Source organism: Muscardinus avellanarius, assembly GCF_963383645.1.
Source record: "Muscardinus avellanarius genome assembly, chromosome: 16".
In the NCBI taxonomy this organism is placed as follows: domain Eukaryota; kingdom Metazoa; phylum Chordata; class Mammalia; order Rodentia; family Gliridae; genus Muscardinus; species Muscardinus avellanarius.
The window spans coordinates 32918507-32933639 of NC_137802.1; the positions used below are offsets into that span (position 1 = coordinate 32918507).

The following is a 15133-nucleotide window of genomic DNA, read 5'->3' on the forward strand; positions in this document are numbered from 1 at the left end:
GCCTCAGCAAATAGCTGTAAATGTTGATAGTCATTTAAAATCTCTTTTTGACAAATAAATATTGTATATACTTATGATATAGCACATATATTTTTTTTTTATGGTACTGGGGATGGAACCCAGGGGCTTCTACCTCTGAGCTATACCCCCAGCCCTATTCTTTTCTTTTTTCTTTTTTTTTTTTGAAACAGGGTCTCACTGAGTTGCCTTACTAAGTAGCAGAGGCTATTCACAAACCAAGATCCTCCTATCTCAGCCTCCCAAATGCTGGGATTACAAGTGTGTGCTGCCATGCCCGGCTGTCCATGCTAATTTGACATATGTATGTACTATTAAATGGATAAATCGAATGGTTTAATATATGCATTTCCTTATAAACTTACCTTTTTTTCTTTTTCTACTGGATATGCTGGTAAATGCCTGTAATCCCAGTAGTCCAGAGGCAGAGACAGGATTACAGGTTTGAGAATATCCTCAGCAATTTAGCAAGACCTGCAGCAACTTAACAAGACCTTGTTTCAACATAAAAAAATAAATGGGTTGGGGATGTAGCCTGGAGGTGTAATCCCCCTGGGTTTCATCTCCAACATCAAGAAAACCCCCACAAAAAAACCCTACTCTCCTAGCAAATTTCTAGTAGTATATAATATGTGCTATTGGCTATAGTCAATTTGATGTACTCTTTTAGTGGTTTTTTTTCTTTTTTCTTTTTTCTTTTTTGGTGGTACTGGGGTTTCTGGAAGCCCTTCTACCTCCGGGCTACACTCCCAGACCTATTTTATATAATTTTTATTTGGAAAAAGGGTCTCTTAAGCCAGTGTGCCTGGCTTCAAACCTGAGAGATTCTCCTATGTCTGCCTCCCAAGTGTGGGGATTACAAGTATGCGCCACCACGCCCGGCTGGCCTAGTGATTTTACATAGTAAAATTATATAAAATATAAGATTATTTTACTTTTCGTTTTGTTTTGTTTACGGTACTGGGGAAATGGAACCCAGGGGCATTCTACCTCCAAGCTACACCCCCACTCCTATTTTTTATTCTTTATTTTGAAACAGGGTCTCACTGAGTTGCAGAGGGCCTCTCTAAGTAGCTGAGGCTGTCCACGAACTGCAATCCTCTAGTCTCAGCCTCCCAAATGCTGGGATTACAAGCATGCCAACATGGCCAGTTTACAAAATTATTTTATAAAAGGATAATAGGAGCTGGGAGGTTAGGCTTGGGCAGCAGCCTTACCCCCCCCCACACACACACCTGGAGGCCCTTTGCCCTCTTCTCCCTAGTCCTCTTTTATAACAAAAGGGGTAATATAAATTATTTTATGAAATAATATGATGTAACAATATAAAGTTTTTTTATGAAGAGGACATGAAAGAATTGTCTACACTGCACATATAAAAGGCTTAAGTATGCTGTAAAATATTCTACAGTTTATATAAATATAACTGGTATATGATGTTAATATTTTATTAAACATAAATACTATTATCAAATTATTAGCAGTTTTGCCTACCTAAAAAAGAGGGCTTCAGGAGGTAATTTTGATAGCGGATATATTTAAAAATATCTGTCTAAAGTTGAAAATTGAGCTAGCTTGTTTTTCTTTTTTTTTAATGCCAAGGCTCTAATCCAGTGCTTCAAGTGATTTTCTGCTGAGCTGCATCCCTAGCCCCTCATTCTGTGTTTAGCTCTTTATTGTTTTATATCACATGTTTAATACCCTTTGAACTGTACCCAGAGTAGGTGATTAATAAGTATTTATTAGTACTTTTAGTTTTTAATATTTTTTCAAGTGGGAAAGTATCAGTATTTGTTTTATTCTATATGGTTCTTCTCCATTTATTCAAAAGTATAACTGAAAAATTTCAAAGTTAGAGCAATGCCACCAGAAACAACAACAATAATAGCAAAACATTGGCATAAAGTTGCCCTTTTTTTTTTCTTTCATTACCAAATATTTTGGGTCAGTATATTTTGTGTGTGTGTGCGCACAATACTAGGAATTTAACCCAGGGGTGTTCTACCTTTGAGCAACAGCTCCAGCACTATTTTATGATTTATTTATGTATTTATTTATTTTATGGTATTGGGGATGGAACCGAGGACATTCTACCTCTAAGCTACACTGCCAACCCTATTTTTTATTTTTTATTTTGAAACGAATCTCACTAAGTTGTGGAGGGCCTCATTAAGTAGATGAGGCTGGCCTCCCACCTGTAGTCCTCCTGTCTCTGCCTTCAAGTAGTAGAATTACAGGCATTTGTCACTCCACCCAGCTCAGTATCATCTTTGATTGGCTCCCAGGATTGTATTTTTTTAACTTGCAGGTATTTAAAAATTGGAAAATTGAAATAAAAATATTGACTTCTGCTCTCTCTCTCTCTCTTTTTAAATAATAATAATTGACCTCCCAGGGGGCTACCACCCTCCAGCCTTAAAAAAAAAAATTTTTTTTCCAGGCCTAGTGGCGCATGCTTGTAATCCCCGTACTTGGGAGGCTGAGACAGGGGGATCACAAAGGTTCAAAGCCAGCCTCAGCTACTTAGTGAGGCTCTCAGCAACTTAGTGAGACCTTATTTCCAAATAAAGTATAAAATAGGTCTGGGAGTATAGTCCAGAGGTAGAAAGTCCCCAGTATCACCAAAAAAAAAAAAAAAAAAAAAAAAGCCCCCCCAAAAAAAAACTACACACACAATTTGTGTGTGTGTGTGTGTGTGTGTGTGTGTGTGTGTGTGTGTGTGTGGTACTGAGGTTCCTGGAAGCCCTTCTACCTCCAGGCTACACTCCCAGACCTATTTTTATATTTTTATATTTTTAATATTTTTATATTTTATATTTTTATATTTTTATATTTTTATTTATATTTATATTTTTATATTTTTATTTATATTTTTATTTTTATATTTTTATTTTATATTTTTATTTTTATTTATATTTATTTTTATTCTCCTAAGCCAGCGCAGGGCTGGCTTCGAACCTGTGTGATCCTCCTGTCTCTGCCTCCCAAGCGCGGGGATTACAAGCGTGCGCCACCACGCCTGGCATTTTTTTTTTTTAAATAGGATCTTGCTAATCTGCTAAGGGTCTAAGTTGCTGAGGCTGGCCTTAAACCTGAATTTTTCCTGACTCAGCTTCCCAAGTACTGGGATTATAGGAATCCATCATCATGCCCAGTTTTCTTCATTATATTATGTCTGTTTTTCAGCTTGGTGTTAGACGTTTGTTTTCTGTAATAGTCCCCAACTTATAATCCAACATTATTTCCCATGGATCATAATGTATAAAGACTGAGAGAATGGAACCATATCTGCTTGGTTACTTCTGTGTCCCCTGAACATAGTAAGCATTCAGGAAATGTTTGTTCAATGATTGGATTTGCCACTAAGTCCCTATTGCCATGCCCTCTGCTTTAGTCATACCATTCCCTCACCGGCCCATATTTTCTTCTCTCTTCCTTTCTGCTGTTTCTGTTTCTCTCTTTACATTCATTTATTCACTCCATTCAACAGATAATTTACTGAATATTTACTATGTACTGGTTCTGGCAATGCAGTAAGGAACAAAATAGGGTCTCTGTCCTCGTGGAACTTTACAGTCTAGAGAAAGGAAGACAAGTAATCCATTAACCAATGTAATAAGTGTGATGATAGCAGGATTACAAGAACACATTATAGGAATAAATAGCTGAGTCAGCTAACTCAGTTTGAGGGTGTTGGGAAAAGCTTCCCAGAAGGAAGTGACTTCTAAACAGAAACATGGAGTATATAATACTAAGGGAAAGGAGGGCACAGACCAAAGGAATTCCTGAGCCACCTGGAGTACTCCATGTTACATTCACTGTTCTTAGGGAGGTAGACTTTCTCCCTTTGAACCTGTCCTGGACTTTTTTTTTTAATACTAGGGATTGAACCGAGGGCTGTTCTATTTCTGAGCTACACCCAGTCCTATTTTCTTTTTTGAGGTACTGAGGATTGAACCCAGGGACATTCTAACTCTGAGTTATACCCCTAGGCCTATTTTTTATTCTTTGAGACAGTGTCTCACTAAATTGCAGAGGGCCTGACTAAGCAGCTGAGGCTGGCCTCAAAACTGTGATCCTCCTATCTCAGCCTTCCAAGTACTGAGATTACAGGCATGTACTGCCATACCCTGTTCCTATTTTACTTTTTTATTTTACAACAGGGTCTTAGTAAGTTGGTGAGGGCCTTACTAAATTGCTGAGGCTGGCTTCAAACCTGTAGTCCTCCTGTTTCATTCTCCTCTAATCTCAGTACTGGGATTACAGGCATGTGCCATCACACCCAGCTTCATATCTATATCTATCTATCTATCTATCTATCTATCTATCTATCTATATAATTTTTTTTTTTTTTGGTGGTACTAGAGATGAAACCAGGGGCTTTCTACCTCTTGGCTACACTTCCAGACCTATTTTTATATTTTATTTGGAAACAGGGTCTCACTAAGTAGCCGAGGATGGCTTCGAACCCATGATCTTCCTGTCTCAGCCTTCCAAGTGCGGGGATTACAAGCATGCGCCACTACACCCAGCTCTCCTTCTATATATTTTGAGCATAATATTTATATTCTCTCTTCTTTATGAGCCTGGTATATATCTTGAGCATGTAAAGTGCAAAATAAGTATTTGTTGAAGAACGTACCTTCCCTGTATAGGATATACAGGGGGGAAAAACATACGATTTAATATTCTTTTAAAATTTGATTGTTTTATACTTAATTGGGAAGTAATAAAAGAATAGAGGAAGTCAATTTACAGATGGCTAATGTGCAGCTTAGAAACCCTCTTACATGCATTGTCAGGCTGGTTTCTGCACCCAACTGCCTCATTGTAGAGAAACCTTTAAATATTAACATTTGTCAAGATTCATTGAACTATATACCTTTTTTTTTTTTTTTTTTTTTTTTTCAGTACTGGGGATTGAACCCTGTGGCATTCTACTTCTGAGCTACACCCCCAGCCCTATTTTTTATTCTTTATTTTGAAACAGTTTCTCACTGAGTTGCAAAGAGCCTCACTAGGTAGCTGAGGCTGTCTGCGAACCACGATCTTCCTGTATTAGCCTCCCAAATGCTGGGATTACAAGTGTGCACTACCATATCCCATGAACTATATACCTTGTGTGTGTGTGAATGGTACTGGGGATTAAATCCGGGGCCATTCTACCTCTGAGATACATCCCCATCCCTATTTTTTATTATTTATTTTGAAACAGGGTCTCACTAAGTTGCAAAGGACTCCTAGTCATTTTTATTTATTAGTTTTGAAGCAGGGTCTAACTAGGTTTTTGAAAGTCTAGCTAGTTGCCGAGCTTGTCTTCTAACCTGTAATCTTCCTGTCTCCGCCTCCCAAATGCTGGGATTACAGGCATGTACCATCATGCCCATCACTATATAAATAAAGTAAGTATATTTTTGCATGTAAATTATACATTAAATAAATAAGGTCGAAGGAATCCGGGCATGCTGACGCGTGCTTGTAATCCCAGCACTTGGGAGGCTGAGAAAGGAGGATCACACAGGTTTGAAGCCAGCCTCAGCTACTTAGACTCTCAACAACTTAGTGAGATCCAGTTTCTAAATAAATTATAAAACAGGGTTGAGGATATAGCCCAGAGGTAGAAAGCCTCTGTGTTCCATCCCCCAGTAAAACACACACACACACACACACACGAAGATTACAAGGATGGTGAAAATTAATGCCCTAGTTCTAGTCAACAATAATGAATGGAGTGATAGAAATCTAGGAAGTGGAAGCAGAGGGTAGTTTGCCTATAATTTATTCTGTACTCTTAAGTAATGAAACATGTATGATTTACAGGTATTTGTATAGTAATAACTGTCAGAGTTTATAAGTCTACTGACTTGTAAATTCTCCTATGTGGATTACATGTGAATGAGCCTATTACATGTTCTACACTCTCTCCTAAGGAGATTCCAACAGAATGAAATAGCTCTTTAAAGTGATTGGAAAACACTAAAACACTTGTTACTGAAACAATTTGATTTTTTTTTTTTTTTTTTTGTTCAGAAATATGGTGGTAGCTTTGAAGGAGCTATCTATTCGGGGTGACTTTCGAACTACAGTTGAGTACCTGATTAAACTCTTAGAGACTGAAAGCTTTCAATCAAATAGAATTGACACTGGATGGCTGGACAGACTGATTGCAGAAAAAGTGCAGGTGTGTATTTCTCCTCTTACATAAACAGTCTCTGGTGGTGGCCTTTGTGTGTGTGTGTGGTACTGAGGATTGAACTCGGGGGCATTCTTCTCCCAACCTACCCCTCCTACCCTGTTTTTCATTTTTATTTTGAAACAGGGTCTTGATAGGTTGATAGAGTTCCTACTTACTGCGGCTGGACTCAAACCTTCCATCCTCCTGTCTCAGCCTTCCAATTACTGGGATTATAGACGTGTGTTACCAAGCCCAGCTCTGAATTGGGCTTTTATATCTTGTGATGTTATCAGTCCTTGCCACTTGATGAAATTTATTAGATTCTAGTGTAAATGGTTCCTATATACCTGGAAAAATATCAGAGTCAGGGTGGCTTTAGCACTGTAAGAGTTCTTTTGCTGGGCTGGGGAGGTACCTCAGTGTATAGTACTTGATTAGCATGCCTAAAGCCTTGGGTTTATCCCCAGAACTGGGGGGGGAAAACAAAAGGAATTCCTGTGCCTGTGCTACATAATCACTTAATGTGTTTAGTACTACTCCCTGGGGCATATTTAAAGAGAAGCATGCAGGGACTGCAAGGCTGTATTCTCTTTCTTCATTTGATCTTCAGTGTGCTTCAGAGATGCCAATTCCTGTATTTACTAAGTACTCATAAGTGAAGCCTAATATAAATCAGCGGTCATTTATTGTTCTTGAAGCAACTGCCAGGCTATTCTAAATTATCCAAAATTCTGCATAAAATTACTGGATTCAGATAAATTGTCTAAAGATCTACATTTTGCCTATATACCATTTTCTTTTAGAGTGTCAATAGCTAAATTTTTGTGCCTTTTTGAATTTATTTCTGAAAAAAACCTTTTCTTGAGCTGCCTTTGATTGTCCCAGTGGAAATTTTATAGAGGGGTGGAAGAAAGTTGTTTTTCATCTCTATTTACATTGTACCTGTATTCAAGTTTCAAAAGTAAATGTGTTCATTTTTATCTCAAAAATCAATTGAACAATATTAAGGGTGGAGATTTTCATTATTCACTCATTTCTTCATAACAAATTTGTTCTGATTTCAGTTGAAGGGCCATGTTGTCAGGTACTTTTGATATGCTTTCTTTTCACTTTTAGGCAGAACGACCTGACACGATGTTGGGAGTTGTATGTGGGGCTCTTCATGTGGCAGATGTGAGCCTGCGGAATAGCATCTCTAACTTCCTTCACTCCTTAGAAAGGTAGGCTTTGTTTCTTGTGGCTGTGCAAGCTAATCAGTGGTCCTGGGTACAAGGACTGCAGCTCAGAGACCCATTCTGTTTCTTTTTCATTTTCTTTTTTTCTTTTTTCTTTTGTCCCTTCCTGGCAGCTTGTAAGTGCTACTTGTTATTCACAGACTGTAGTGGAGAGGGAGAGAAGGGGATGTAGCAGTTTGTTGGAAATTATTTTATAACCTTAACTGCATAGTCTGGAAATTATCTTATACCACAGTTACAACAGGTTGCTTTTTGTTTGTTTGTTTGTTTTTAGGGTCTGGGGATGGAACCCAGGGCATTCGATCTCTGAGCTATACCCTGCCCTATTTTTTATTCTTTATTTTGAAACCAGGTCTCACTGAGTTGCAGATTTCCTCCTAAGTAGCTGAGGCTGTGTAACGAACTACGATCCTCCAGTCTCAGCCTCCTGAATGCTGGGATTACAAACATGAGCTGTGACCACACCTGGCTAACAGGTTGCTTTTTTAGAAACTAAAATCCAATTGCAGTAGGCATTCATTTCTGTGTAAACCAAACCCTGCTGATAAAGATCTGGTGTTTCTTCCTTACATTGAACCCTAAATATTTCATGTATTACCTGTACCACTTTCCAGGAATTATTGAAACTGATACCTCAGAAGTCTTTTAAGTAAAGGGTCAGACATGTATGGTCCTGAACTAATTTCTAACACTGATTCTGGGCACTAAGCTCTGCCTTTGATTCCCCAGAGGAATGGTCCAAAAGGCTAATCATATTAAAGCTTTAATCACAGGCATTTTATTTTCTTCTGTGTTGTTAGACTCATATCAACTCCCTTTTCAAGTGTCTGAATGGAAGAAAAGAGGCAAATTTTTGAAAATTGAACTGAGATTTCACAGTTATTCAAGCTCAATGATAAATATCTTTTCCAATATTCCTCTCATGTAGTAAAACCTTCAGCAGCTTGCATTTCCTGTATATATCAGATCTAAATCCCTCAGTGTGACTTTCAATTTCCTCAATACTTTAGCCTCTTTTGCCAATCTAGTCTTACTTATTTCTGTCTCAGTATACAATCTCTAAACTAGGTAAAGGGTTTCCCTACTGGTTTAGAACTGTCTCACATATAATCTTTTCTTTGAGTCACTCCCCTCCCTTAGTGGTCTTTAATTTATTTTTGAAAATTTGATTTTTGTTGTTTCTTGTTTTCTTTTGCTATTGGAGATTGAATCCAGACACATTCTACCTCTAGGATATATCCCCAGCCCTTTGTATTTTCTATTATTTAATTAGTTAATTAATTTAGGTATATCCCCAGCCCTTTATTTTTTTATGTATTTATGTATTTATTTAGTTAGTTTTGGTATACTCCCGGCCATTTATTTATTTATTATTTATTTATTTATTTATTTATTTATTTATTTAACCAGGGATTGAACCCAGGAGCATTCTGCCTCCAATCTACACCCTCAGCTCTTTTTTTTTTTTTTTTTGAAACAAGGTCTATACTGAGGGTCTCACTATATTGCTGTAGCTGGCCTTGAAACTGTGGTCCTCCTTTCTCAGCTCCCAAGTACTGGAATTACAGGTGTTGGTGTTAGCTACTCCTCCCAGCTAAAAAACTTATGTTTTGAAATAATTTCAGTCCTTCCTTCCTTCTTTTCTTCCTTTTGTGGATCTGGGGATTGAACTCAGGAGCATTCTACCTCTGAGCTATACCCCCAGCCCTATTGTATTTTGTTTTGAAACAGTGTTACTAAATTGCTGATAGCCTCACTAAGTAGCTAAGGCTGGCCTCAAAACTGAGATCCTCCTGTCAGCCTTTCAAGTACTTGGATTACAAGCATGTGCCACAACACTCAGCAGTTTCACTTTTCAGAGTTGCATGAAGAATACAGATAACTTCTATATATTCTTCACCCAATTTTTTTTTTTTTTTGTGGTACTGGGGATTGAACCTAGGGGCATTCTACCTCTAATATACATCTGGCCATTTTTTAAAAAATTTATTTTGAAGCCGGGCATGGTGGCTCATGCTTGTAATCCCCGCGCTTGGGAGGCGGGGACAGGAGGATCACGCTGGTTCAGAGCCAGCCTTGCTGGCTTAAGAGACCCTGTTTCCACATAAAAAAGTTAAAAAATAGGTCTGGGAGTGTAGCCTGTGGGATTGTATCCTGGAGGTAGAAGGGCTTCCAGGAACCCCAGTACCACCAAAAAAAAAAAAAAAAAAAAGTTTATTTTGAAACAGGGTCTCATTTGAGTTGCAGAGGGCCTCACTAAGTTGCTGAGGCTGGCCTTACACCTGTAATCCTCCTGTCTCAGCATCCCAAGGTGAGAGATCATAGGTGTGTACCACTATGGCTGGCTTCTTCACCCACACTTGCCAATTATTAAAGTTTGCCACACTCAGCTGATCACTCTCTTTATTAATTTTTTAAGTTTTGATTTTATTTTTATGAACTGTTCATAAGTACACATAGTTTTAAAATCAAAGGGCACAAAAAGATATGTAATGAATAACCTTCTTTCCTCTGTTCCTTGACCAGCCAGTGTCCTTGTTATGGTTAATCCATGATATAGTTTCTTCTTTAACCTTCCAGAACTATCCTAAATGTATGTGAACAACTATACATATGATATTTCTTCTTTCCTCCTTTTTTTTGTGTGTGTGTTTGTGCGTGTGTGTGTGTGTGTGTGTGTGTGTGTGTGTGTGTTACTCAAGATTGAACCCAAGGGCATTTTACCTCCAACTCTATTTTATGTTTTGTTTTGAAACAGGATTTTTCAAGGTTGATGGGAGTCTTTCTACTTAACTGAGGCTGGCCATGAACCTATGATTCTCCTGTCTCAGCCTCCCAAGTACTGGGATTATAGGTGTGAGCTAGCACACCTGGCTCAACTCCTGTTTTTTAAACACAACTGATAGTATATTCTGAAAGTGTATTCATCACTTTGCTTTTTTCATCTAATGGTACATTTTAGAGTGTTTTGTATTCGTACATACACACCTTTCTCTTTCTTCTTCTTCTTCTTTGTTTTTTGTGTGGTACTGGGGATTTAACCCAGGGGCCTTCTACCTCCGGGCTACATTCCCAGACCTGTTTGTTTGTTTGTTTGTTTGTTTGTTTGTTTGTTTGTTTGTTTATGGAAACAGGGTCTGCTAAGCCAGTGGAGGCTGGCTTTGAACCTGCGCAATCTTCCTGTCTCAGCCTTCCTAGCACGGGGATTACAAGTGTGTGCCACTATAGAATTATATATTTTAAAATGGTTAGGATAGTAAAATTTTGTGTATTTACTGCAATTAAAAATAAAAATGTATATGCAAAAGCTAAGGAGAAAAAGGGTTATAGGAGGAACTCTAGACAAAGGAGAAAACATAAATGAACAAATAATGAGGCCTAACTAGGGATGATGGGAGGGGGGAAGAGGAAAATTCTCTAATATATATGATGTACATTCACAAACATATCAAAGTCAATCACCAAGCTAAACATGAGGAGGGAGGGGGAGGGAAGTGGTAGAAATTGGGGAAGGGCTAAATGAGTGATGTGTGCATGTATGCCTCCACCATCTTGTACTCCATTAAGATGTATGACTACGATGCGCCAATACAAATTTTTAAAAATATAAAAAATACATAAAATTTTATTATGTGGAGGATTATTTTGTGTGTGTGTATATGTGGTACTGTAGATGGAACCCAGGGGCATTCTACTGAGCTTAAGTCCTCAGCCATATTTTATTCTTTTATTTTGAAACAGGGTCTCGCTAAGTTGCTACGGTTGGCCTCAAACTTGCATTTTCCACATACTAGGATTGTAAGCATGTGCTACCATACTCAGCTTATGTGGGTTCTTAAGAAAATTTATAATTTATGTGTTTAGTTTCTTATAGAAGGTCTTTTGGGTTATTTCTTTTCTTATGCTAATCCAGGAAATACTACAATTAGTAATCTTCCAGATTCCATATAAATTTAAATTTTTACAAGTGTCTCTTACCTTGTCATTCTTTCAGGGGTCAAGTCCTTCCTGCTCATACACTTCTAAACACAGTGGATGTTGAACTTATCTATGAAGGAGTCAAGTATGTACTTAAGGTACGTGATCTTCACTGAACCTGATTTTTTATTTCTCTTTGTTTTCTTTAGGTTAAGAGACAGGGAAAAGTTCAGTTCCTTCCACTGATTTGGAGGGAGGTGTGGATGAAATTAGTTATTACTCGCGTTAGAAGCCTAAAGCAGTATTTGATGATTGTATGAAAATCTTTTGCTTCTCAACTTTACATTATAGCCAAGGTAGCTGCAGAGAGAAGAAATAGCCAGAGCAGAGAGAACCAAAGAGCCTTATGTGCTTGTAATGAGACTGTGCCATGCCCATAACCTGGGTACAAACAGCACCAATGCCATTAATTTCCTTATTCTTTATAGACCTTTCTCACCTGTGTCTTTGAAATGTTGAAATTTTGTCTGGGGCTCTATCTAGAAGGGATGCACTGAATTGTTCCTTCTGGTTCTTTTTCACTACAGGTTACTCGACAGTCTCCCAACTCCTATGTGGTGATTATGAATGGCTCGTGTGTAGAAGTAGATGTGCACCGGCTGAGTGATGGGGGATTGCTTTTGTCCTATGATGGCAGTAGTTATACCACATACATGAAGGAGGAAGTAGACAGGTGAGTAGTTACTTAGGATCCATGTGCTAGTCTCTAGATTTTGGATTTTTTTCCAAGCCTTTTGAGGTATCATTTCTAATTAAGAAAAAAATACATACATTTAACAGAAATTTCAATAATGCCAAAGTATTTACAAGTAAAAACATTTCTTGAGCCGGGCATGGAGGCGCACGCTTGTAATCCCCGCACTTGGGAGGCTGAGACAGGAAGATTGCACAGGTTCAAAGCCAGCCTTAGCTACTGAGTGAGGCTCTCAGCAACTTAGTGAGACCCTGTTTCCAAATAAAGTACAAAGTAGGTTTGGGAGTATAGCCCAGAGGTAGAAAGCCTCTGGGTTCCACTCCCAGTACCACACACACACACACACACACAAAAAAAAAACCAAAAAATATTTCTCAAGGCAGGTGCAGTGGCACATGCCTGTAGTCCCAGCTAATTGGAAGGCGGAGGCATGAGGATTGCTTGAGCCCAGTAGTTCAGGGCCAGCCTGGGCAACATAGTGAGACCTCGTCTTTTATGATGTAAAAAGAAAACATGCCTCCCTACCACTTCAGTATTGGTGTACAATGAAAAAGAAGTCATTATCTCCTTTTTTGTTTGTTGTCCTAGGGATTGAACCTAGAGCATTCTACCTCTTATCTAAATCCCCAAACTATTTTTTATTTTGAAACACGGTCTTCATTAGATTGCTGAGAGTCTTGCTACATTGCTAAGGCTATCTTTCAAACTTGTGATCCTCCTATCTCAGCTTTCCAAGTACTGGGATTATAGGCATGCACCACCACACCCAGCTCAATTCCCTTCTTTTTAAGCAGCTATTGTTAATAGTTTTTTGTCTATTTTTGTATAAATATAATTAGATAATGCACACACAAGTTAAATATGTGCATACTGAATTTTTCCTTTAAATATATTCACAAAACTATTTTTAAAAACTACCTGTATCCCTTTTTTTTTTTTTTGGTGGTCCTGGGGATTGGACCCAGGGACATTGTGTCACTGAGCTACACCCCCATTCCTTTTTATTTTTTAATTTTGTAACAGGGTCTTGCTAGGGTTGCTGAGAGTCTTGCTAAGTTGCTGAGGCTGTCCTTGAACCTGTGATGATCCTCTCTCAGCTTTCCAAGTCCTTGGATTACCAGTGTGCACCACCATGCCTGGCTTTATTTATTTATATATTTCTGTAATATATGTTGTAAGACTGTTCAACACCTGCCTTGGTGTTGTGAAAATTGAAAGAATTAACACGCCTAGTGTGCTTTAGATTTTGCCTATGATAGGTTCAAGACATTATCATTATTACATCATTATATGTTTGTTTTTATAGAGGTGCTATTCTTTTTATTGCTCACATACTATTCAATTTTCTGAGAATACCAGGATTTTCTATCTGACCCTTACTGAGAGAAATTGTTATTAGATATTACAAAGAAGCGACTGTTCTCTGTTTGTGTTTATGTGTAGAATAATGTGTTTAGGTTTTTGACGTTGACATTTTTTGCCATTCCCCTTTTTATCCTGAGGTGCTTTCATGCCTTACATGCTCCCATTTATCTCCTAGATATCGCATCACGATTGGCAATAAAACCTGTGTGTTTGAGAAGGAAAATGACCCATCGGTGATGCGCTCACCTTCTGCTGGGAAGTTAATCCAGTACATTGTGGAGGACGGAGGCCACGTGTTTGCGGGCCAATGCTATGCTGAGATTGAGGTCAGGGTGGTGAACAGATTGTGGGGTCTTGGGAGGGAAGGTAGGAGGAGAGGTTAGCTGGAATAGACTAGGACTGAAAAATAACAGAAAGGAATAGAAATAGAAAAGAAAGAACATTAGTTGGTTTAATTGAGATTGTGAACCTTAAGATTTTTAAAACAAAAGCTTCCTGGGGTTTTTTGTTTACTTTTTTTTATGGGTGAAGAAACCCCAGTTCTAAAAATAGATAACTACAAATAGCATTTAATGACTCTTAGGTGTTGTGTTAACTGCTGGATATACAGAGAAAATACAGCAGATGAAGTTGGGGCACAACATAGTCAAGTAATGAAAAGTGAATTTGCAAAGAGCTGAGTATGGAGGGCAGAGGGGCACCTAACCCAAATCGAGGTGTGGTGATCAGAAAGGGAGAACGTCCTAAAAGAAAGAACATTTGATGTAGTTTTGAAACACAGATAGTAGATAAGGTAAAGAAGGGCAGATAAGAATGTTTAAAGTTGAAGGAATACCATGTATAAAGGCACAGAAGCAAGTGAGTGTAGTGTATTTAGGGACTGTAATTATATATTCGTACTGCTTGAGAACAGACTATGGTTTAATGAGATGTGGTGAGCAAAGATGCTAAAGAAGTAGTATGAGGTCTTGAGTATGAAGTCGTGAAGGATCTTACATGCCAGATTAGTGAGTTTGAACAATCCAAAAGGAAATAGGGAGTCATCGAAGAATAGTTAATTAAAAAACTGGCATGAGATTTGGAGTCTAGAATGATTTTATGGGGGAAACCTCATTGGAGGGATGCATTAGGTAGGGAAATTTCTTAGATTTTTGAAGTAATCTAGGCTAGAAATGAGAAGGGCCTAAAATGAAGACATGGCAGGAGAAGATTTTTGAGTTTTAGAAGATGTACTCAGCTGGAGTTGGTAAGGAGGAAGAGAAAAACCACCCTTAGGTTTTGGTCTCCTTGATATCTTAAGTAGAAAGACTAAGAGTTGGCACCCAGATTCACTGGTATAAGGAAGCCAAGTTTTTTCTCACTTCTAAGTACAATACAGTAAAATTACTAACTAGTAACGTAGATTTAAAAGTTAGAATCAAGCCGGGTGTGGTGGTGCACGCTTGTAATCCCCGCGCTTGGGAGGTGGAGACAGGAGGATCAAGTTGGAGCCAGCCTTGCTGGTTTAAGATACCCTGTTTCCAAATTAAAAAATATAAAAAATAGGTCTGGGAGTGTATCCCGGAGGTAGAAGGGCTTCCAGGAACCCCCAGTACCACCAAAAAAAAGAAAAAAAAAGTTAGAATCAAGCCAGATGAGCAGGACGTGGTGGTGCACGCGTGTAATCCC

At 38.3% G+C, this 15133-nt stretch overlaps 1 protein-coding gene across 2 annotated transcripts in view; it reads left to right on the forward strand.

The window, feature by feature from the left end:
- Positions 1-15133, forward strand: part of ACACA (acetyl-CoA carboxylase alpha) — a gene marked incomplete at both ends in the record, with an annotated part of 343744 nt that overhangs the window by 139252 nt on the left and 189359 nt on the right. For both annotated transcript variants that reach the window (XM_080712598.1, XM_080712599.1), the window contains 5 exons: positions 6049-6199; positions 7310-7413; positions 11423-11504; positions 11934-12079; positions 13641-13791. In XM_080712598.1, coding sequence (XP_080568724.1) covers positions 6049-6199; positions 7310-7413; positions 11423-11504; positions 11934-12079; positions 13641-13791 — 634 coding nt within the window. The remainder of the gene's footprint in view (positions 1-6048; positions 6200-7309; positions 7414-11422; positions 11505-11933; positions 12080-13640; positions 13792-15133) is intronic.